General features: G+C 53.5%; 1 protein-coding gene and 1 non-coding gene across 6 annotated transcripts; both read right to left on the bottom strand.

Moving 5' to 3' along the window:
• Positions 1-1,096: 1,096 nt before the first annotated feature.
• Positions 1,097-24,233, bottom strand: Atp13a2 (ATPase cation transporting 13A2). Of its 5 annotated transcripts, none has more exons than XM_074081221.1 (29): positions 24,002-24,233; positions 17,735-17,829; positions 17,465-17,647; positions 17,271-17,329; positions 17,051-17,165; positions 16,723-16,802; positions 15,436-15,513; positions 15,210-15,279; positions 14,304-14,438; positions 14,146-14,212; positions 13,941-14,072; positions 8,477-8,632; positions 7,858-7,968; positions 7,732-7,778; positions 7,460-7,648; positions 6,234-6,440; positions 5,700-5,795; positions 5,467-5,566; positions 5,241-5,361; positions 5,041-5,165; positions 4,215-4,375; positions 3,978-4,094; positions 3,815-3,894; positions 3,319-3,471; positions 3,145-3,241; positions 2,210-2,433; positions 1,956-2,120; positions 1,597-1,766; positions 1,097-1,511 (listed from the first exon to the last, which is right to left on the bottom strand). In XM_074081221.1, the coding sequence occupies exons 1-29, from the start codon at positions 24,009-24,011 to the stop codon at positions 1,249-1,251; spliced, it is 3,606 nt and encodes a 1,201-aa protein (XP_073937322.1). In that variant the 5' UTR covers positions 24,012-24,233; the 3' UTR covers positions 1,097-1,248. The 5 variants fall into 5 exon arrangements, with proteins under 5 accessions (XP_073937322.1, XP_073937321.1, XP_020024451.2 ...); XM_074081220.1 differs by having other exon boundaries at positions 5,467-5,626; positions 24,002-24,232; XM_020168862.2 differs by having other exon boundaries at positions 1,969-2,120; positions 5,467-5,626; positions 24,002-24,232.
• LOC141425176 (U6 spliceosomal RNA) lies at positions 18,091-18,199 on the bottom strand. Its single transcript, XR_012450268.1, has one exon. It is a non-coding gene; the product is annotated as a U6 spliceosomal RNA (small nuclear RNA).

The following is a 24,233-nucleotide window of genomic DNA, read 5'->3' as shown; positions in this document are numbered from 1 at the left end:
TCTGCTGTTCTGCCCACATTTCTGGCCCTAAGGACCCAAGCAGAGCTGTAGCTGTTGGGGAGGAGTTATGTGGTTGCTCTTTTCCAACTGTGCCCTTGGCATTTGTCCACCCAACTAGCCCCATGTTGGGTTAGGAGCTACCACTGGGTGAGACATTTGTTCACTGCTGTGTCCCCTAAGCCTGGGCACAGCCTGCCCAATGGATTCATGGGTGGTCTGCTAAGGGTAAAGGAGGGATTTGAACCCAGACCTATGTCCACTGTAACATGCTCCACTTAAACAGCATTTACCACCCTGACCTGTCACTGGCTGTCACAGTATCTAATGCAGGTCGGCACCGGGATATGCCTGGTGTCACACACTACCTTTGCACAGCCCCACCCCTTCTACCCAGCTTGACTCAACATTTCCTGTGCTCCGACCATGGCAGTCTAGGGACTGTATCAGGCTTCCAGTAATGAGGTTGTCTGGGGCTTGGGAGGCAGAAAACAGCCTCTCTTTTCTGTCCTTCCCTGCCCGGGGAGGCAGGCCAAGTTACATCTCCAGAGCAGAGGGGCTTGGCTGGTGGCCCACTGATGGGATGAGGTCAGATGCACCCACCCTTCCCAAGAGGCAGTGTATGTAGGTCTGGCTGGGAGACCTGGGCTCAGAGCCTGCATTTTATCTGAGGGAAGAACCAGACCACAAACAGCTGAGGATGCGGCAGCCAGAGGGAGAGAGCAGAGGCTCGGGCACACTGGCACTCTCTTGCAGGCCTGAGGCAAACTGGTTGCACCTCCTCCCCCAGGGAGGCAGGAGGGCTAATAGTGAAGCTGAAGACAGAGCGACCGGCCCCACTGCTGGCTGCTGGTGTGACCTCTAGGCCTCAGTGTCCTTAACCATGAAGTGGGGATAGTGCCGGCACTAAATGACTGTACGTTTAAGATACTATACAGCGTGCAGGAAATATTGTCAGAGGAGGAAGTGGAGGCCCAAAGAGGGGAATAACCCAGTGTGATCTGAAAAATCAGGACTGCCAGGAGCATTCATGCCAGCTGGCCCCTAGGAGGTGTGGGGAGGTCCAAATTGCTCAGTGCCCAGATGTGGACAGGCATGGTAAGCCAGGAAAATATCACCACTTTATTTGCTACACGGACAGCAGTTCCAAGCGGAGTTGGTGGCTGCTATCTCTACATGGGACTGTCTAAAGTGGGGACAACAGTCAACTCTTCCCCAGGGTGGGAGTGGGAAGGGCTGGGCCAAGCAGTCTCAGGGCAGGAGTGTGAGAACAGCCAGCCACGGGGCCATGGGAGGTGATGGCGGTCTCCAGAGACAACTCCAGTCGCGGCTCAGAGGCAGGAAGATGCAGTGTCCAGTGTGCCCCAAGGCCTGCGCTACCTCATGGGGCCTGTGGGCAGTGGTGGCCAGGGCTCCTCTGCAAGCTCCTGCTCCAGCTGCTTGAAGCGCTTCTTGGAGGCTCGCTTGGGCCGGAGCCACCGCAGGCAAGGGGGCAGGCACTGGTCCAGCATGCTCTGCAGAGGGCAGGGAGGGCATGGAGGGGCAGCTGGGGCCTGGTCCCCCAGGATCTCCCCGTGCCACCACCAGGGCAGGCCCCACCTCCAGCAAGAAGGCTCCCACAAGGTTCGAGGCGACCATGCCCAGAAGCAGCAGCTTGAAGCAGGTGTCCTCGATGTTCCTCAGCCCTAGCGGCCCCTGCAGGAGGCCGGGGACCAGGATGAGGCCCACCAGGACAGAGCCCAAGAGCGCCAGGGCCACCAGGAAGGGCACTGGGGGTGGGGGAGTCTGTCAGAGAGGAAGTCACACCCAGGGACAGACACACACACACACACACACACACTCACACTCTCTCTCTCTCTCTCTCTCTCTCTCTCTCTCTCTCTCTCTCTCTCTCTCCACTCCGTGTCCCCTCTCCACCCCAGCTGCCTCCCTTTGGCCCAGCCATGCCCCCACCCCACCCTGCAGCAGCACCGTTGGTATAGACTGGCCGGCGGAAGGGCGCCCCCTTGGACACAGCCACGGCCAGAATGAGGTACTGGAAGCTGGACAGAGAGAAGACAACTGTGTTCTCGTAGTTGGGCAGGTTGTCAGGTGCTGGCACCGTCTTGTTCAGAGGCACAAACCTGGGAAGCCAGGGGCTGAGGTCAGGGAAGGACTGTGGGGTGGAGGAAGCAGGGGTGGAGAGGGGGGAGGCTGTGTGTACGCTACTCACCAGGGCTGGGTTACAGCCAGGAAGTAGCCCCCCATCTGAACACTGGCCACCAGGGCTACCTGCAGTAGCAGGCTGCCCAGCACTGGCACACTGAGCAGCGCCCCAGGTGGCCGTGCTCGCCCTAGTGCTAGTGCAGGCCCCGTGCGGCTCATGAGCACTGCGACCGTGGTGGTGATGACCAGGTCGATGGCCAGGAACTGCACATCACCCAGGTTGGTATTGATCTGCAGCAAGTGAGAAAGAACAGAGGGGGAGCTGAGACCTGCCCCAGCACAGTGTCAGGGGAGGCCCCTTCCTTTACACACCTAACCCTGAGAACCGTAGCCCAATGGGGGCTGATCAGATGCTGGAAGCACTCCTGCCTCTAGTGTGACCTAGGGGCCCTAAATCTGACGGGGGAGATGCTCCCACATGCAGCAAACCCCTGGCCTGATGGAGATAAAGCTCAGCTTTGTGGGACCTCTAGGTGACTGGGAGACTAATGGTCCCTGCTCTCAGGAAGCTCTTAGCTTTAAGGTGGGCTTAGGGACAGGCAGAACAAGATCTGCCCCACGCATCACCTGCATTCAGTGGGGGGCGGGCAGGGCAGGCTTAGAGTGGGAAGGGGGGAAGGTGCCCTCCAGCAGAGCAAGGACTGGGGCAGAGTAGATGGGCTGGGCAAACATGAATCATGGGAAAGGGGCTGGGGACTGGGTTCCTGCTGGGCTATGCCTCAGTCTTCCCTGGAATTAGGGACAAGTTGTTGGCCTATGACAGCTGCTGCCATTCTTAAGGGCCTGCTGCGCACTGGGCTCTGTGCTCAGCGCCTTCATCTCAAGTGAACTTCACTGCCCACGTCACAGCTGGAAAGTGGCAGAGCCAGGGTTTGGGCCCACACCACACATCTCCTCCCTGGGCCTGGCACAGCTCTGGGCCTGCAGCTCTGCTTTGCTCACCGTGTAGAGGATCAGGACCGAGATGAACTGGGTCAGGCTATACAGGGCCATGTACTTGAAGACACTGAATGATGTGTCTAGAGAACAGCGACCTTCCCTAGGTAGCAGGAATGGCATCAGGGGTGCAGGCAAGTTGACTGGTCCTGCCTCACCCTCCAGCCATGCCTGCCTTACCTGATGACCATGGGCACACACTCAATGCTGGCCATGTTGGAGGTGAATGGCGAGACCACTGAGGCCTCAGCCTGCGACAGCGAGATGCCCACATCGGCCGCCTTCAGGGCCCCGCAGTCATTGGCACCGTCCCCACACATGCCCACGCAGTACCTGACAGAAGGGGTGGCCTGTGAAATGACTGCCCCCCTTCCCAGGCTTGCTAGCAGAATACAGTGATGGCTGGGCCCCCGCTGTGCTCAGAAAACAGGTGTGACAATTTTTGGCAGGGCAGAGCTGGGAGAGCCTGCTTGGGTGCTACTTTCTCTTTCTTGTACTGGGATGGAACCCAGGGCCACGTGCAGGCCAGGTAAGCACTCTACCAATGAGTGGCACTTCTAGCCCAGTCTGGGTGCTTCTTGAGGGTGGCGGCTCTCTAATGTTCGAGGGGATGGGAAAGGACAGGGCAGGAGGATGGACGTGCAGGCCCTCACAACCCCCACTGCACGGCACTCACTGGAGCTTCTGCAGCTCGCACACCAGCTCTGTCTTCTGCTCAGGGGCCATGCGGGCAAAGACAGTGCCCTGGACCAGGACCTGGAGTGCAGGGAGGGCAGAGCTGAGGCAGCCCTCCAAAGCAGAGAGCAGGGGAAGGCAGGGGGGCTGAGGGGCAGCCCTACCTTGGGCAACAGCTTGGGGAAGTACTTCCTAAGGACACCAAAGGTGGACCCACTGAGTGCCAGGTGGCTGGACTGGGGCTGTGGCTCCATAGTGTAGCTTGCGGCCTGGACAGGACTCTGGAAACCCAAGAAGTTTAGCTTAGCTCTTTCTGCCCATCCCGGAGAACTGGGGCCTGGGTGAGGTGACACAGAAGTAGGGTCACTGGTGGTACAGCTGGAACTTTGGGTTGATCTTACCTTAGTCCCATTCATGGCTGCAGAGGACTCCACTGGCAGGAACTCAAGGGAGGCAGGCTGTCCCTGCTCAGGGTGGGTGGCATGGACAACGACCAGACGCTCCTGGGGGCCCACCATACCGCAGCCCTGGGCCACCGTGATTGCCGTCTGCAGGTTGTCCCCTGGGGGTATGATGGGGAGGTCAGAATCTAGTGCTGTCCAAGGGCCCTGCTCACCCTGATCCTTACAGATAGGAATATTGAGGAGATGCATCCTCCATTACTGGCAGAGCGAGCTTGGGCAAACTAGCCATGGCTCTGCACCTCAGCTTTATCACTGGCAAAACTAGGCATTGAAGTGTTGTAGGGACTGGGCTGGAACTCCAGATACAGCGTGCTGCTGTGTGACTTTGTGGGACAGTGCACATGGCACTGTGTGTGTGTACATGCTTGCATGCATGCGTGGAGGGCTGCAATGCTTGAGGAAAAGGACATAGACCTACTAGCTCCTGCTGTTTCACTCCAGCTAGAATCTCTCTTGTTCTGTGAGATTGTCACAGCTTTTGATCTTGACAGCCTGACATCATTCTCCCTACTTCTCAGAGATGGAATCTGGAACTAGAGAGGTCACCCAGCAGGTGAGCAGCCAGGCTACAACCCAGGCTGTCTTATACCATGCATGGTTCTTAGGAAGTCACTCCACTGCTGAGCCTCAGTTTCTTTATCTGTCAAATGAGGGAGACAACTGCATTTGTGAGGGACACTGTAGAATGTTTGAGAAGGCCCTGGAGGGGATGCTGTGTGCCTCTCTGCTCTGCCCTCCTAGCTCAGGGCCCACGGCCTGGTACCTGTCACCATGACAGTGCGGATATCAGTCCTCCTCAGAGCCTGGATAACGGGTGTTGTCTGTGGCTTCAGCAGGTTCCTCATGACCAGCAGCCCCAAGAGGCTCAGCTCCTGCTCCACAGTGGCCCTAGAGGGTAGGCAGACCAGGGTCAGAGATCATGCAATGTCAAGGCCTCTCTCCCAGCCACTGAGATGGGCTCACCTTGTCAGCTGCTGGGCGGCCTCCAGGGTGGGTACAATGGGCAGTGGCTTGCCAGCTAGGGCCACAACACGGTAGCCGGCAGCGGTGTAGCTCTGCAGCACCTGGGCGAAGTCGCTGGGCACTGTGGAGAGAGGGGTCTCATTGGAGCACAGGGTGGGGACAGACTGGAATCCAGCTCGCTCTGCCACACCCACCCCCTGAACTCTGGGCCTGCACCACCCCTCACCTGACTCAGGGCTGCAGAGGCTGGCTACCAGCTCCGGAGAGCCCTTGACGTAGGCCTCGGGCTGGGTGGCCTCTGGCCATGTCACCACCACGTCCATACGCTGCAGGGCAGAAGAGAAGGGGAAGCGGCAGAGGACACTGACTGGTACCAAGGGTTCCTCCTGTGGGGTGGGAGAGGAGCTGGTGGTGGAGGCCACTCCTTGGGCCCCACGCCCACTGTCACTGGCAGCTCACCATTTCAGGAAGCTGGGGCTCCCGAGGTGGGGGTCGCATCACTGCCAACACCTGATTCCTGGGTGCCAAGTCTGCAGCCGGCCCTTCCTCTAGGATCTGGGAAGGCATAAGAGGAGGTTGGGAACCAGGGTCTTTGGCCCACAGAGAGGCAGCAGGAGAGACTTGAGGGAGATGCATGGAAGGCTTCCTTCACAGGAGATGTCATGGTGTGGAATAACACGGGCTTTGAAGTCAGGTAGACTCAAATTCAGATTCTGGCTTTGGCACTTATAAATTATGGAATGACCTTGGGCAAGTTATTCAAATTTGTTGGTCTCAGTTTCCCCTCTGTAAAGCAGGTTTTAAACTTGCTAGGGCCAGGGCAGGAGTAAGATAAGCCCTATGCAATGGAGGGTCACCACACAGTAGGAACTCAGCACAAGGCTTTGTCACCATTACCACAGATGGTGGGTGTGACAGAGACCACTCTAGGAGACCTAGGAAGAGGACAAGGTAGGTGTCGTCAGGCCCAGCTGCTGTGCTTGTCCTCCTTACCCAGCCAGTAGACTCCACCATCTTGAGGTCCATGGGGTCACCCACCGGTGTGTCCCGTAGTCGGCTGAGGGCATGGCAGGTGGCCAGTGCTCGGAGCAGAGGCCCCATGGGCAGGTGGCGGGGTTCTGGGATGAGCGGCAGGAACACCTGCCCCTTCAAGGGTACCACTCCCATCACATCCAAGCCATCTTCTGTGAGGGTGCCTGTCTGTGGGAGACAGGAATGAGCCCTGTCGAGCTGAGCAGCCACACCCCAGGCCAGGCAGGTCCCCTGGGACTGCAAAAGCCACAGCTGGAGCCACAAGAGGCCCTTTTTTACTTCCAGGCCCTCTGCATGTGTCACTCTCTCACCCTACTGCCTCCAGGAAATCTTAACGCCCCAGCTCAGGGCAGGGATCCTTGTATGGGCTCCTACCCATGTGTCTTTGCTTCCCCTAGATCTGCTCACTATAGAACCTAGAGGAGCTGGCCTGGGCCAGCACTTGATCCACTTGCTGAATGAATGAATAAATGAATGAATGAATGAATGAGCAAATGAATAGTGCATTTCCCGTACAGGACTCCAACTACCCTCTTACACAGCACTTCCTCAAGTAGCCTGGGAGCTGTGAGCCTACAGTTCCCCTCCTCAGCTTATGCTCCCAATATAGCCAGACAATGGTCCTGCTGATTAAAAGCACTGCCCACCTGATCTTGCCTTGTCACCCCTTTCGCCCCTTTCGCTTGCTGTGCTCTAGGCATACTGTCTGTCTGTCCCTCAGGAGCCATGTGACTCCCTGCCCGCCCTCTGCAAGACCTGCACAGAGCAGCCATCTGTGACTGCCCTCTGCCCTTGACTGCCCTCTCTCAAAGAGCACTCCCCTTAACTGTCCATCAAGGTGACCCACTGGCTCCTCCTTAGCCCCTGTGGCCCACTGCACCTCTCTGCAGTACTTGGTCTCTAACTCAATGGGAACACACACACCAGTCTCTGTGAAGACATCTGTGCTGGTCACTGCTGGATCCCAGGAGGCAAGGCCTCAACAGTTCTTGAGCAAGTGAGTAAATGATCTCAGACATCTCATGTACCAAACAGGAGCAGGTGAGGGGAGGAGTAAGGTGGAGGATGGGGTCCCCCAAGGGTTTCCGTGCCTGTATGGGACTCAGTGCCCAGCAGGCTCACTCTGAGGGTGTCTGTGGCCAGCCCTGCCCCCCCCCCAGTCAGCCCGCCCACTCGTGGCTCCCAACCTTGTCAAAGCACACCAGCCGCAGCTTGCCCCCCAGGTTGATGCGCAGCGGGTGGACGCAGAAGATGCCCTGGGTCTGCAGCCGGTTCTGGGCATAGAGGGTGCACACAGTCATGGCGGCTGGCAGGGCAGGTGGCACCACCACAGTCACCAGGTCCAGAGCCCGGATCACGATCTCGTTCAGAGGCACCTGGCAGGAGGCACCATGAACAGAGTGAGAGCTGGCTGGGTCAGACCCACCTGCAGGAAGTCCCTCCTGGCCCCAGGGCTTACCCGGTTTCGGTAGAGAATGAAGATGCTGTAAACAGTGCCACATAGAGCTAGGGAGACAACAAGGAGTAAGTGGGGTTTGGCCTGGGCTGGGGACCACTGGCAGAGTGGGTGCAGGGATCCACTCACCCAGGACAGAGAGAGCAGCCACAAACTTCATGCTGTGTGTGTAGAACTTGAAGCTGATGGGCCGGGGATGCAGGATCGAGCTCACCAGGCCCCCTTTAGCCGTGCAGAACCCTGGCAGCAGTTGGGAAATCAAGGCAAGGGAAGCTGGAATTAGGACAGGTCTTGCCCACCCCACTGGCACCTCTGGGGTGACAAGATGTAACGCTTAAGGGGTCAGCTATCATCTGGCTTGGGCCTGCAAGCCCACAAGCCTTGCCCATCCCCTCACAGGGTTTTTAAAAATGGCATAAATAGCTGACATCTAGAAGTGGGGTAGTTTCCCTGACAACCAGATTTAGAGTGGACTCTTCCCTGCTTGCCACATCTCATCCTTGCAGCATTTATAATCTCTTCTGGTTCCTGTGGACACTGCAATGCATGGTCACAGTCTAGCCCAACTTCGGTTAAGATGGGGACATGGAGGCCCAAGTAGGGTGGGACTTGCCTGGCATCCCACAGCAGAGAAGTGGTACGGGGGCGGGGGGTGTGTGTGTGGCCCAAGGCTCAGGTCCTGTCCTGCCCTGCATCACCTCTCCTGAAGTTCTGAGCCCAGCATTCACCTCCACCTCCAGATAGGTACCTGTCCGTGTCACCACCGCCAGGACCTGGGGCCCCACGCAGGCCCGGGCCTGCAGGACGAGGGTCCCACAGAAGAGTGTGTGCCGCCGATGGGTCTCTGGGCAGTAGGATCTGGGCCCCTCTGGTAGGGCTGTCTTCAGCACTGGGACACTCTCCCCTGGGAGGGACACAGTGTGAGGCCCATGAGGGGCCATTCAGGCCACCCTCTCTCCAACCAAACTGGGAGGTGTGCACAGAATTGTTCTATAGTCTAGTTCTCATTTAACTGTGTAACAGGGTGTGAACAAGAAATCGCTGCCCCATTTTACAGAGAGGGACACTGAGGCTCTGGGAGGGCAGAAGACATAAAGTCACAGACAATCCCAGATAGGGTGTGGCAGCTAGTTCTTGGGAACCAGCCTGGGGAGTTGGACAAGCACACAGGGCTATGTACATGGGCCTGGGGGCAGGGTAGGGGGAACCTTTCTGCTGTAGGGATTACTTTACCACAAACATGTATTACTTTTATTATTCAGCCCCAAAAGGATGTTTACATGGGGGATACAGCACAGCCTCTATAAAGCCCTGGCCTAGTTGCCGGGCAGAGTAGCAATCCCTTACTGAATGCCTGTGAGGAAATGATTATTGAGTGACTACTGTATGCACATTTCTGGGAGGAGCTCAGGGACAGCCAAGGCTCTGTCTCTGCCCTCCAAGAGGTGGGTGGATGGCCAGCCTTGGCACTCACCCATGAACCATATCAATCTTTTCTTTTTGAAGCAGGGTCTTCCTATGTAGCCCAGGCTGGCCTTGAACTTGAGATCCTCCTGCCTCTGCCTCCTGAGTGCTGGGATTACAGGTGTGACCACCATGCCTAGCTCATTACCATTCTCCTACGAATAAACTTGAGCAGGCAGACACTGGTGGCTTATGCCTTGAATCCTAGCTACTTGGGGATGGACGCCAGTCCATGCAAATAATTCCCAAGACCCCATCTCCAAATAACTAGAGCAAAATGGACTGTATGTGTGGCTTAAACATTAGAGTGCCTGCTTTGCAAGCACAAAACCCTGAGATCAAAGCCCAGACCCACCAAAAAAACAAAACAAAACAAAAACTTGAGCCAGAGGGGGTAAGAAGAATGAGGGAGCCAGAGCCAGTGGCTCACGCCTGTAATCCTAGCTACTAAGAAGGCAGAGATCAGGAGAATCGCAGTTCGAAGCCAGCCCAGGCAAATAGTTCACAAGATCCTGTGTCAAAAACCCTTCACAAAAAAGGGTTAGTGGAGTGGCTCAAGGTGTAAGCTCTGAGTTCAAACCCCAGTACCATGAAAAAAAAAAATTTATATATGCCTAATTTCTCTTTCTTTTCATGGTAATGGGGTTTGAACTCAGGACCTCATTCTTGCTAGACAGATGCTCTACCGCTTGAGCCTTCACCGATCCTAAAATCTTTTATTATTATAAAAATTTTTTATTAGGATATATTCATTATACAAGGGGGGGATTCATAGTGTCAGTTCCAATTCGACTTATATTGTACATTGGTTAGATCGCACCCACCCTCTCTCCCCCTCAACCCCCTCCCTCTTCCCTTAAAGCACTTGCTAGAGATTTCTGTGTTCTATTTCATGTAAGTATATGAAGTCCATCCACCATATATCCTCTCACCTTCATCCCTTCATTCACCCCCCCCAGCCACAAGTACTCCCCAAACTACACCTATGTTACAGTCCTGTCTTTTGTTATTAAGTTTATGTTCAAAGGGGTTTCTCTATGTATCCCCGCTGTGGGATTTTGGCCCATTCAGCCCCTTCCATTACTCTCCCTTACCTCTTTACCTCCCACCCCCCCATTTTCAACAGTTGTCAGTACACATCCTTATATCCTCTACCTTCAGACGTTGTTTTATATTACTGATGCTCTACCATTCTCTTTTCCTTCCCGTCTGTCCTCGAGTTCCACAGAGCAGTTCCACTATTACTAACATGTTCTACATATGAGTTTGTATATTTTCATGCTTGTTTTTGTGTATATGTTTATCTTTTGGATCTGTGTTCCCATATGAGAAAAAACATGCAGGCCTTGTCTTTCTGATGTGGTTTTGGTTTTGGTCATACTGGAGTTTGAACTCAGGGCCTTGCACTTTCTAGGCAGGTGCTTTACCACTTAAGCCACACTTCCAGCCCCCAGGCTTTGTCTTTCTGAGCCTGGCTTCCTTCACTTAACATGATGTCCTCCAATTGCATCCATTTACCTTCAAACCACATTATTCTTTATGGCTGAGTAAACTCCATTGTTTTCAGTTGTAGGGCACCTGGGTTGTTTCCATAGTTTGGCTGGTGTGAGCAGTGCTGTGATGATCATCGGTGTACAGGTATCTCTATTGTATCCCGACCTACATTCCTTTGAATAGATGCCCAGGAGCGGTATCACTGGATCGTATGGCAGTTCTATCTTTAGCTTTTTGAGGAATCTCCATACTGCTTTCCATGGTGGTTGTACTAATTTGCATTCCCACCAGCAGTGTACAAAGGTTCATGTTTTGCCACATCCCCACCAGCAATTGTTGTTATTACCCTTGATTGTGGCCATTCTAACTGGGGTGAGATGAAATCTAAGTGCTGTTTTGATTTGCATCTCTTTTATAATCAGGGAAGTTGAACACTTCATGTATTTACCAGCCATTTGTACCCCTTCCTTTGAGAATTCCCTGTTCAATTCATGTGTCCATTTCTACATCGGGGTGTTGATTCTTTGGGGACTGAGTTTTTTGAGTTCCCTGTAGATTCTGGATATCAGTCCCTTGTTGGATGAATAGCTGGCAAAGATTTTCTCCCATTCTGTGGGCTGTCTCTTGAATCTGGTGACTGTTTCCTTTGCTGTGCAGAAACTCATTAGTTTGGTGCAGAACCATTTCTTCATTGTTTTTCTAAGATGCTGAGCCTTTTGAATTCTACTTAGGAAGTCGTTTCCTATGCCTGTATGTCCCAGTGTATTTCCTACGACTCCCTGGGTTGTTTCAAAGTATTAGGCCTTAATATATTAAGGTCTTTGATCCACTTTGAGTTGATTTTGGGACAGGGTGAAAGGCAGAGATCTAGTTTCAGTCTTCTACATGTGGATATCCAGTTTTCCCAGCAACATTTGTTGAAGAGGCTGTCTTTTCTCCATTGTATGTTTTGGATTCCTTTATTGGAGATCAATTGATTGTGGATGTGTGTGTGGGTTTATGTCTGCGTCTTCTATTTGAATCCATTGGTCATCCCGTTTTTGTTATGGCTTTGTAGTATAGTTTGAAGTCGGGAATTTGATACTTCCAGCATTGAGCTTTTTACTCAGAATTGCTTTGGCTATTCGAGGTCTTTTGTGTTTCCGTATGAATTTCAGGATTTTTCTATTTCTGTGAAGAATATCATCAGAATTTTGATAGGGACTGCATTAAACATATAAATTGCTTTTGAGAGTATGACCATTTTCAATGTTTATTCTACCAATTCACAAACATGGGAGATCTTTTCATCTTCTGATGTCTTCTTCAGTTTCTCTCTTCAGTGGTTTATAGTTCTCATTAAAAACGTCTTAGGTTCCCGTCATTAAATTTATTCCAAGGTACTTTATTGTTTTTGAGGCTATTGCAAATGGGACTGCTTCCCCGATTTTTTTCTCAGTCTGTTCACTGTTGGTATATAGGAAGGCTTCTGATTTCCATATGTTAATTTTATATCTTATTACTTTGGTAAAAGAGTTTATGATTTCTAATAAATTTTTTGGTAGAGTTTTTAGGGTCTTTTCAGGGTTTTTTAGGGTCATGTCATCTGAAAATAGGGACAGCTTGACTTCTTCCTTCCCTATTTGAATTCTTTTTAATTTCTTACTCTTGAGTTATTGCTCTGGCTAGGAATTCCAAAACTATATTGAATAGGAGTGGAGAAAACAGGCATCCTTGTCTCGTTCCTGACTTTAAGGGAAATGGTTTCAGTCGTTCTCCATTTAGTATGATGTTGGCTCTAGGTTTGTTATATACAGCCTTTATTGTGTTGAGGAATATTCCTTCTATTCCTAGTTTCTTCAGAGCTTTTATCATGAAAGGGTATTGAGTTTTATCAAAGGCTTTTTCTGCATCTATTGAGATGATCATGTGGGTTTTGTCCTTGCTTCTGTTTATGTGCTGTATTGCATTTATAGATTTATGTATGTTGAACCATCCTTGCATCCCCAGAATGAAACTGACTTGTTCACAGTGTGTGATCTTGTTGGTGTGTTGCCAGTATTTTGTTGAGAATCTTTATGTCTATATTCATTAAAGATATTGGTCTAAGATTTTCTTCTTTGCTTGCATCTTTGCTGGGTTTTGGAATGAGTGACGATGGCTTCATAGAATGAGTTTGGTAGTGTTCCTTCCCTTTCTGTTTCCTGGAAATGTTTGAGGAGTATTGGTGTTAGTTCTTCTTTAAAGGTTCGGTAAAATTCAGCTGTGAATCCATCAGGTCCTGGGCTCTTCTTTGTAGGACGTCTCCTTATTACTGCTTCAATTTCATTGCTTGTAACAGTCTATTTAGGCGATTTAAAAAAAAACTACTGTATCGTGTTTTGTAGTTAATGCTAACCAGTATCTACCACCAAGATTTAACACATCTCAGAGAAATAATTTTTTTTTTTTTGAGCCAATGTCTTACTATGTATCCTAGACTGGCCTTCAAACTCATGATCCTCCTGCCTCAGCTTCATGAGTTGTGGTATTACAGGTGTGTGCCACTACACCTGGCTTTTTTCTGGTGTGACTGGGGTTTGAACTCAGGACTTTGTGCTTGTAAAGCAGGTGCTCTACTGCTTGAGACACATCTGAAGTCTATTTTGCTCCAGTTATTTTGTAGATGGGGTCTTACAAACTATTTCCCTGGGTTGGTCTCCAACCTTGATCCTCCTGACCTCAGGCTCCCAAGTAGCTAGGGTTACAGGTGTGAGCCACTGGTGTCTGGCTCACAGACAACTCTTGGGTATATCAACAGAAGTATAGGACAAGGCCACTCACAGTGGTGCTGTCTGCACTGGCTGGGGATTCACAATCAGATATCATCACTATCAAGTCCGCTCCAAGCCACAGTACATAAATACACAGGGAAAGATGTGGAAGGACACTGAAACCTTCTCAGTAGCTGCTCTGCAGTGGGGGGTGAACTGGGACCCGTGTGCCACATTCTCCTACATGGTTTGGAGTTTAGGCCTTTAGGTAGACATTGCTGTGGAAAGTTCACACATGTTGGATGCATGATCTGCACACACTATCCTGGAGTGACTGAAAGCCCCATTTTACAGAAGGGAAACTGAGGCTCAGAGAGGTTAAGTGACCCAGTGCTAAGATGTGGGATTAGCAAGCACTGAGACCAGGACTGTTCTTGAAAGGAAAAGAAAACGCAAGCTAAAACTTCTGATGCAAGGCAAAGGGTTGGGTGGCAGGGAAAGGGGCTAGGGACTGGGGCTCACCTGTCAGAGAGCTCTCATTGACCACACACTCGCCAGTTACCAGGGCAGCATCACAGGGCATCAGGCCACCCTTGTGGGGCAGCACCAGACAGTCTCCAGGCACCAGATCACTGGAGTCGACCCATTCCTCCGCTGTGGGCAGAAGGGGGTCAGTGGGGCTTGACACTAGCCGCCTCCCAGACTCCCTCCCTGCTAGGCTCCTCACCTCCCCCAGGCCGGCATACTCGCATCCGCACAGACAGCTTGACCATGTCCCTCAGGGTTGTGCTTTGCTGTGGCAGGGGGACAAAAAGTGACTGGTGGGTGGTAGCCCCTTGGGGACACTACCCACACTCCTGCCCAGCCCTCACCTCCCATGCTTACCTTTCTGGTCTTGTACAGCGACAGGCAGATGGAGACGGTGGAGATGAGGAAGATGCAGAGGGCGTACCAGTAGTAGTGGTCAGCCAGCCACAGTGCAATGCTGAAAGCCTGGAACCCATAGTAGGGGTTCAGTGCCTGGGGAGGGGCATGAGGTAGCATGAGGACCTGTGTTACCAGGCAGCCCAGCCACAGGCCATGGGGACTGCCAAAGAACAGAAGCCAGGCCCATCTGCTCAGTCTCATCTTACCTCAGCAGATGTCCCCTAAGCCACAGCTTTGCTACTTTAAAGAGGACAGCGTTGCTGGGCTCCCCACATGCTATGCCCCTGCTAAGCACTTATCATACAATGGTAATGACAATTCTACAAGGTGGATGTCACCATCAACTTCATTTTACAGATGAGCAAACTGAGGCACAGAAAGGTGAAGAATCGCACAGCGCCTGAGAAGCAGGCTCTGGTTACAGTGACAATGGCCAGACCCCATGGTCTCTTCCTCTCATGGTGGCTGCCACCAGGACAGAGGGCTGGATGAGAACAGTTCACTCTAGAGGTGTTCCCTTTGTCCCTGTGTGACTTGGCCATGTCTTGTCCCCACTCTGAAGTCTGGGTTTCTTCTGTATGAACAGAAGGCAGTTCCTGTCCCTGTCACAAGGCTCTGGCAGAACATGAGGACAGAGCACAGGCAGAACCCAAGCTCCAGGGCAGGCTGTCTGGCACATGGTTGGCGCTTGAGCTGTGTGTATTTGCCTACTGGCCACCCTGCAGGCTGCACCCCAGTCCTGGCCCATGCCTTGAGTGGACCCCCCGCATCCTGGACTTTGTCTCACTGGCTGAGCTGATGCGGACACAGTCCACTACCAAGAAAGGGACAGCTGGTATGGGTAAGATCCAGGGGCAGCTCTACCTCATCCACCAGGAGCTGTGGGTAGGACTTGACTGGTATGCTGATCACGTTGGGGCCGTAAACGGTCTTCCTGTAAGAGGGGAGGGGGTAAAGCCGTCAGATGGCTGTGGCAGCTGGACCCTCCCATTTTTCTCTGAGGAAACCATGGCCCTGAGAAGGCACCAACTGGAAAGCAGTCACATGAGGCACCAGTTCTGGGGGCACCTGGGCCTAGTGTGGCACCCACCTCACGGTTTGGTCCTGGAGGCTGAGGCCAGAGCGGGAACCATGGATGTCATCACAGCTGCGGCCGTGATCCAGCAGGCTGGGGAAGGGATACTTGTATAGGTGACAGGGCCTGAGTTCTGTATCCCCCCATCCCCTGTAGACTATGGACTCAGGGATCCAGGCCTCTTCTACCACACTAAGCTCCACGAAGAGAGAAATGGGCCCAACTTTCTCCTTTTGTTCCTCTCGCTGGGCCCCGAATGTCTTATCCAGAAAGGGAAACAATGAAATGACATTATCAGCGGCAACAGTAGCTATCCTTTAGTGACAAGGACATTATTTACACTGACATACCTTAGGCAAGTCACTTAACCTCTCTGTGCCTTAGTTTTCTCCTCTGGAAAACAGGGCAATGGCAGTGCCTACCTTGTTGGGCTGTGGGAAGACTGAATGAGATAACATAAATACAGACGGTTTTGGAGTGCCCGACACTCACTAAATGACAATTGTCGGCAAGTTCTGTGGTCGTCCTTATTGAGCAGCAGAGGCTAATGGTGCCAGTCTATCCCTGACACCCCCCCTACTCCAACCATGCGAGGCACAGAAGCTTCCTGCAGAAACCTGTCTTTTCTGGAGGGCTATCCTACCTGTATAAGCCTGCCTTGCCCATGAGCCCAAGACAGCTCCAAGTGTAGAAGAGTTCACACTTCAGCCAGTAAGTCCTTTCTACCAACTGCCTAGATGGGAAAGCTGAGGTCCAGGGGACAACCTGCCTGCATGTCCCTAGAGCAGCACAACTCATACAGTTGAAGCCGATGCATAAGCATCCCTGGCCCACTTGCTCTTTGGGGGAGGTCATCCTGAAGTATGTGCTATGCATCAGCCCAAAGAGATCTCGGGGTGGGTGGGGGGGGGGAAGAGCAAGCTCCTAGTGCTGACAGTGGCAAACAGCTAGATAGCAATGACTCCCCTGCAACTTCCCCAGGAACACCTGGGGTTACCTACTCTGTACTTCAGTCTCTTCTTGGCTCTGCTTGAGGGACTCAGACTAGTACACATAAGCAGAGCAGGGACCAAACCCAAGCTGATCATGCAAGTCCAGAGTGTGGCTCACAGTGGTGTGGCACCTGGGGCCAAAAGGGAGTTCTTACACTTCACTCTCAAAAGGACCCTACAAAGCGGCCCCTGGCCTGAAGAGGCTTAGTCAGTGGCCCAAGGTTCATCAGCCCACATACACTGTGCTCTCTGGTGGCCAAATCAGTGCCATTTAGAGGAGTGGCACGAGTCACACCACTCTGGCTCCTACCTGACTTGGCAGAAGGCTTGCTGACTGTCAATCCACACGTAGCGCTGGCCCTGGAAGAGGTAGTACCGCAGCACCCGCTTCTGGGTGGGAGAAGAGAGGCTGGTGGGAGGCAGCCCAACCCCAAGAGGACCACTTGTGCTGGGGTCAGGGAAGCACTCAGGGCCAATGTCACAGGGCCCTTTTATAGAGGTCAGACAGCATACGGGATGTGTGGGATAGCACAGCCAGAGGTGTGGAGCACACAGAGCCCAACCCTCCCATGGCAAGAGCGTGAAACTGAGGCCCAGGGAGGGGCAAGGACTGGCCCAGAACCCAGGCGTCCACTCACTGCCTCCTCTTGCCCATGGAGCTGGGCAGTGTCCTTCCATGTGCCCTCTGGTACTGTCCCAATAGCCACCTGGCTCCGGCCATCCTCTGTCTGAGCTTGATGGGGCAGCTCCAAGCTGGAGAGGGACTGAGGGTTACTGCCCCTCCCTGGGATGGAGGCACCGGTATCAGGGGCATGTGGAGGGAAGCAGGGGGTTCTGGAAGGGCTGTGGGCTGCGCACCTGCCCTCACTGATGGCCTCAGTCTGCACCTGCACAGTGAAGAGCTGCCAGGAGCTATCCTGGAATACAGAAGCGTGGCCTCAGCTCTGGGTCAGACTCCTGCCCTCCCAGGCTGATGTCAAGGCCACAGGTGAGCCCCATGGGAAGTGGTGGCACTGGGCTGAGAGTCCCAGCCCTGGGCTGGCTCTGCTCACCTCTTTGTCTCTTGTTTCGATGACGAGTGTTTCTGCGTGCGCCAGGCTGCATGGCCGGAGCCTCAGGCGCACGGCCCACAAGGGCTTCCAGCGGAACAGCAGCCAAGGGATCCCGGCCAGCATCCAGACCACGGCGTGATAGCCGATGCCCCTCCATGGACTGCCACAGTAGCCGCTGAGCCTCTGTGGACGGGGAGGAGGTGGGTGCGCAGGAGTGGGGGTCGGGGCAGAGGCCCAGGCAGAACCCACCTACCTACTCTGCCCACTTACCACGGATGAAACTGAGGAGCTGAGGGGATCGATTGATGTCTCTATCGTCAGGGTCCCATAGCTGCTGGGCGGGCTGCCCACGAGCGGGCTGCTGTCTGTGGACAGGAAGGAGAGGGAAAAAGGGCATGGGAAAGGTCTCTTCATTCCGTTTTGGTTTTTGTTTCTGTGCTGGGATGGAATCCAGAGCCTCATGCGTGCAGGCAAGGCAAGTGCTTTACACTGTTGAGCCACACCACCAACTCTTTGTTTTTGAGATAGGGTCTCTTTGCCAGGCCTAAAACTTGAGATCCTCTTCCTCCTCCACCACCTCCCTAGTGGCTGGGATTATAGGTGTGGCCACTATGCTTCATTTTAAATTAAATATGGAATGCTTCATGAATTTGCGTGTCATCCTTGCATAGGAGCCATGCTAATCTTCTCTGCATAGTTCCAATTTTTTAGCATACGTGCTGCCAAAGTGAACACTTTTTTTTTTTTTGGTGGGACTGGGGGTTTGAACTCAGGCTTCATACAACACACTCTACCACTTGAGCCACACCCAGTCCATTTTGCTCTGGTTATTTTGGAGATGGGGGTCTCAACTATTTGCCTGGGCTGGCCTTGAATTGCAATCCTCCCCATTTCAGCCTCCCAAGTAGCTAGGATTTCAAGCATGAGCTACTGGGACCTGGCACAAGCCTGACTTTATCATCAGTTCTTCATCAGTCTTCCTGGGCCTGTTTCTTGGTGGTTCTGTTGGTTCTTACTCAGTGTCTTTCTTCCTTGCATGCCTGGCCAGCTCTGAGGGGTGGAGCCCAGGTTGGCAGGGCTCCCTCATTCTGCTGTTGGATTGCTTGGAGCTCTGGGTCCCACCTTCTCTTCCTCACCCATTCTACCTGTGGGCAGGAGTCCAGGTTGCTTGTCCTCATTTAATTCCAGTGCCTAGCACAGGCCCAGAGTGAGGAGCCATTGAGTAATCAAGGCTAGACTGAAGGGTGGTCTTTACAGGTAAACTGAGGCTCGTGGAGATGCATCAGGCAGCTATCATGGAAACTCTCCTGCTGCAGAGCTGTGGATAGGTGGACAGTGTGTGTTTGGGGACCCAGAGGGAGTGGAGCTCACTGCTCCCAGGTCAGGAAGTCCCATCAAGGCTTCTCCCACAGTACCCAAACCACCTGGGTACCCATGACTGACAGATGCCTGGTACCTCACATGCTGCTAGGTCCTCTAAGAACCTCTAGAGAGCTCACTAAGGGGCTGAGAAAGCTGGGAAGGTGTGGGGCAGACTGCAGATTTTCTGGGCTCCACCCAACTTCCAACCCCCAACATGAGTATTCATAGAGTATTCAAACCCAGTGTCCCAAGCAGTTGCCACACAGTCACAACATTCCCAGTCTCTCAGCTGCTTGGTTCCCAAAGGCTCAGGTTTCTGGAACTTCTCCAAGCCCAGCAAATAATCACAATAGGCGGGCAGGGTGTGGCTCAGTGCCTGGCATGTGTGAGGTGTGATACCCAGAACAACAAATCAATATTCAACATTCCCCAAGAGCTAACCATGTGCAGAGCGCTGCTCCTGGCCCTTATTACCCAGTTAACACAATAATCCTACCAGATAACCATAACTATTATCCCCATTTCAGAGAAGAGCAGAGCCTCAGAGAGAGCTTGCCCAAGATCACACAGCAAGGATATGGTAGCTCCAAGTTGCAAGCCCAGGCAGGCTGACTCCAAGCTGAGTTTTTTTTGTAATTAAACAAGAGGTTTGGGCTGGTGTTAGAGCACCTGACTATCAAGTGAAAGGCCTGGAGTTCAAACCCCAGTACTGTCTCTCCCTCGAAAAACAGAGTTTGTCTGGTACAAAAAGAAGTCTGGGTGTTGGTAACCTGGGCCGGAACAGCAGTTAATGTCCCTGGGAACCAGGCTCCTTGTTCTTTCAGTGTTCCTGGCAGTGACTGCTTGCCATGTGACCTCCAGGGGTGCACAGGGCAGGCAGGAGCATGGGGATATTTCAGGGTACATTTCCCTTTGCTCCTCATTGCCAGGGTATGGTCACATGGTCCTCCGGTTGCAAACCATCTGGCCTTATCCTCCACAGCACAGGAAATGAGCAAATGAACCAGGGATGGCTGGGTTCTGAGTAGGCCAGCTGCTGGGTCTGCCAGGGTCCATCCCTTCACTGTTCACCTCGTCCCATGAGCTGAGATTTGCATAACAAGCACCCCCAGCGTTACCCGCCTGAGTCCCACTAAAAAGCTGCAAAAAGCAAAGGCAAAATATTTCCTTTCTATGAACGAATGGAGGACATGGCTTACATTTGCTTGAAATTAACTAGAGATGTCCCCAATGCAGCTCAGGCTGGGCTGTGACTGCCACACCACTTGGGCACACCTTGAGGCTATGGGCCACGTGCCCTATCAGTTCAGCTCTGTCCTCTCCCATCCCAGCCAGCAGTTAACACCCATTAAGCTCTTCCCAGGTGACAGAAGCACCTCAGAGTCCCTTACAAATTAGCTCATTTAATTCTTTTTGTGTGTGTGTCTGAATTCAGGACTTCATGCCTGCAAAAGCAGGTGCTCGACTGCCTAAGCCACACCTCTAGTCCATTTTGCTCTGATTACTTTGGAAACGGGGGTTTCATGAACTACTTCCCCAGCTAGCCTCAAACCTCAATCTTCCTGATCTCGGATTTCCCCATCCCAGGGGACTCAAAGAACTGCTCAGAGGCACAAAGCCCACCAGTCAGCGATGTGGCCAGGAAGCCAGAGCCAGAGCCTGGACTTTGGGCTCACGTGGGCAAGTAGAGAACTCCTTGCCCTGTGCCAACTGAGGCCTCTTCTTTTTTTTTTTTTTTTTTTTTCATTTTTCTTTTATTATTCATATGTGCATACAAGGCTTGGTTTATTTCTCCCCCCTGCCCCCACCCCCTCCCTTACCACCCACTCCACCCCCTCCCGCTCCCCCCCTCAATACCCAGCAGAAACTATTTTGCCCTTATCTCTAATTTTGTTGTAGAGAGAGTATAAGCAATAATAGGAAGGAACAAGGGGTTTTGCTGGTTGAGATAAGGATAGCTATACAGGGCATTGACTCACATTGATTTCCTGTGCATGGGTGTTACCTTCTAGGTTAATTCTTTTTAATCTAACCTTTTCTCTAGTTCCTGGTCCCCTTTTCCTATTGGCTGAGGCCTCTTCTAACACGTGACTCAGAAACCCAATGAGCCAGAGTCAGAGCCCTGCCTGCGGCCTGTCCCCCTCCTGCCCACTGCTGGTTACCTCAAAAAACAAATGGTTGGGATGCCACTGCAGGAAGAGGTTGGTCCCTGGGGAAGGAAGGAACACACATGCGCACATATACATGCACGTGCATGGTGGCGGTGGTGGCGGGGAAAGCACATTTCCTTCCATTTTGTCCCACAGACAAGAAATAGCCAGGGCCCCTACTCTCTGGCATGGCCAGGGTGGGGGCAGAGGAGCCCCATCAAGATAATGAGCACCAGCCACAACATCGGTTCCCAGGTCCATGGCCATCAGCAGGCCATAGCTTTTCCCTGCCTCTTTGGAAAAGGCTGGCATTGAAGTCCCAAGTTGGCTCACCTGCCCATCCAAGTGGGATAGGAGGGAATTTCTCACCCACCTCTGGACTGGGGCTGTTTTTGAGATCACAGGACTGGTCTGAAGGCTTTACTTTTGGCCACTCCTCTAATCCTCCCACAACTCTATAAAACAGGTTCTACTTTTATCCCTACTTTATGACTAGGAGACTGAGGCACAGAGGTGAGTAAGCTGCCCTAAAGCCACTATCACCATTGGCGACTTCATCATGAGTTGTGCCCTGGCTCTCTTCCAAGCAGGCTGTGCTTCCTAAGGCAGGTGCCTCAGCCTGTCTGAGCTTTCCCATTTGTAGGGTGATGATTGCAGAGGTCCTGAGGCCTGCACAGGTGTGCAGCTCCTGCCTAGGGGGCGTGGCTGCTGCATGACTTACTTCCCAGGATGCCCTCTCCTTCTCATTGCCCTGCTGAAATCCACAGCAGTGCCACTGCCCCAGGCCCAGCATTAGCTTCTCCCCATGCCTCAAGCCCTCAGGCCAACACCTGGAGCAGGCTTGGCACTGGGAAATAAGCCAGCCCAGCAGCCAAGCCAGAGAGCATCACTGTGCTGATATGATTCCACCCAAAACAAGTCTGCAGAGTGGGCTTTTACAACTGCCCTCCACTCATTTCCTTCACATGGAGCCTCCAGGAGCCATCCTGCCAGGGACTTGTCCCAAAGCCGGAAAGGCCTTATTCCAAAGTCCTCTCTGCCTCCCCACCTACACTCTCGTCTGCCAGATGTCAGCACTGATGGCACTTAGCACAGGAGGGAGGTGACAGTGTCAGGAGCCACAGGTCCACCTCTCCCACCTTAGCCCCAGGGTCAGTCTGCTGTGAGAATGGACTCCAGTCTCTTCCTGAAGGGTGGTGCCACTAGTGCCAGGTTCTAAACAGCGCTTCTTCCCCCTGGGAAGTTCTTCCTGGTGCCTATCACACATCTGTCATTCCACAAGGACACTCTTCCAGCCAACTTTGGGTAGAGGGAGGGGAAAGGAGCTGGAGGAGAAAGTCTTATCTGTGGAAAACTCTAGAGTCCCCTCAAGGGCCAAGCCCGGGGCTCACTGGGTGCCTACAGGGTGCCTGTCAAAACACCTGGGTGAGCCTGCTAATCCACAGCTCAGTGGCTCAGGGCCATCACTGGGAGGTGTCTGAGCTCTTACCAGCTCAGGCCAACCCTGGGTAGGTAGCACTGGGTGAGCTGAGAACTTCCTCTGTGCTTGTTCTGGCATTACCAGCAGTAACCAGGCCTGAGGGCTTGTGGTGCAGGGGTGAAACTTCAGGGCACTCACTCATATCTTTATGCACAGCCCTCCTAGAGAGGGACCATCATTCTCCCCCTTTTACAAATGGGGAAATTGAGGAACAGAGCTATGAAAGCCCTAGCCCAGGGTCAGATAACTTGAAAGGTGAAGAAGCTGGAAATAAATGGGTCTTAATTCAGTCTCATAGCCACCCTATGGAAAGTAGGGTCCCCAATAAAATGACGCCCAGGGGCTGGGGCTGTAGCTCAGCACCAGAGCACTTGTCTAGCATGTGAAGTCTTTGAGTTTGATCCCCAGCATCACAGGTATAAAAAACAAAACAAGAAAATGAGGTCCAGAGAGGTTGATTAACATGCACAAAGTCATAGCCATGAGTGGCCAAGACTAGACTTGACCCTGCTCCAAATTCAGTCCTGGGGCCTGAGACCAGCACTGTAGAGCAGAAGGGCTGGAGTCAAAGCCATTTGGGAACCTTTTGCTTCCTGAGGAGGCCCTAGCTTCCTGCTGATGAGCTGGCAGTGGCCCAGGGTGGCTGACTAGCTGCTCCCACCTCCCTGTGGTTCCTCTGTAGCCAGGAGCTCCTGTCCTTAGCCAGGCTGGGGTGGGTGTGAGTGTGCATTTGGGAGTTGGATTTGAAGTCTAGGGCCATCTTTCCTCATTTTTTCACCCCACTGCTGGGGATATAACCACGGCCTGGTGCATGCTAGGCAAGTGCTATATTTCTGAGTAGCATCCCAGACTCCTTCTTTCCCCTCCCTGGGACCGAGTGCGTTCTAGGCTGCAGGGCTTGGAAGGAGGGTTTGGGGAGGACGAGACACAGGGCCTGAAGTTGCAGATCCTTCTGGGTAGCACAGGTCTAAAGGCTTCAGCTGCAGCAGGTGGGGAATGAATTAGCGGCTATGACAGGTGGGGGGGGGTTCTGACACCTGGCCTGGGGGGGAGGGGGGAGGGGGGAGGGGGGAGGGGTGCATGGAGGGTGTGGTCCTTGGATTCGGTACTGATAGGCTTCCTCAGCGGCCAGGGGCAGGGGCTCAGGAGCGCCTTTTGTGACCCAGGTCCACTCACCCAGGCACTGCGGAGACATGGCTTCCCCAGCCCCATTCATCCAGACAAGAGAGGTCACTGCCCAGAGGTCCCCACAGGCCCCAGGATGACGCACCGCGTCCCAGCCTCTGGACACCCGTCACTTGGGGTGAGATCAACTCGGTGGGGTGGGGCAGGCTCCCCAGCCCCCCCTGACGCTCGGGCCCTGGCAGCCCGGCCGGGGTGCAGGGCGGGGGAGGGGCCGGCTGTGCGCGGCGCCATCATCACTCTGGCCTTTCTGGGAAGGGCCCGGCCGCGTCCTCTTACAGGGGAGGGGCCGCTGCCCTGGCTCGCGACCCCATGGCGGGGGTGTCGCCTTCCCGGGGTGGGCGCACGGGCTGGGCAACTCACCTGCGCTCATGTCGGCTCCTCGCGCTCATCGCCGGCCCGGCTCTGCGGCCCGCGGCCTGGGCTCCGCGTGCGCGAGACCCCGGGGGGCGCGGTCCGGAACGCGGAGGGCGCGAGGCGCGGGCGGGGACGCGGAAGGGCGCAGGAGGGCGCGGGAGGGCTAGCCAGGCACCTGCACAACGCGGCAGAGGCAGCGAGCTGAAGGTGCCGCAGTCTGTCTGCGGCCGCCAAGTCC

The sequence above is a fragment of the Castor canadensis genome, chromosome 7, assembly GCF_047511655.1.
Source record: "Castor canadensis chromosome 7, mCasCan1.hap1v2, whole genome shotgun sequence".
Taxonomy (NCBI): Eukaryota; Metazoa; Chordata; class Mammalia; order Rodentia; family Castoridae; genus Castor; species Castor canadensis.
This window is presented reverse-complemented; position numbering and strand designations above follow the sequence as displayed.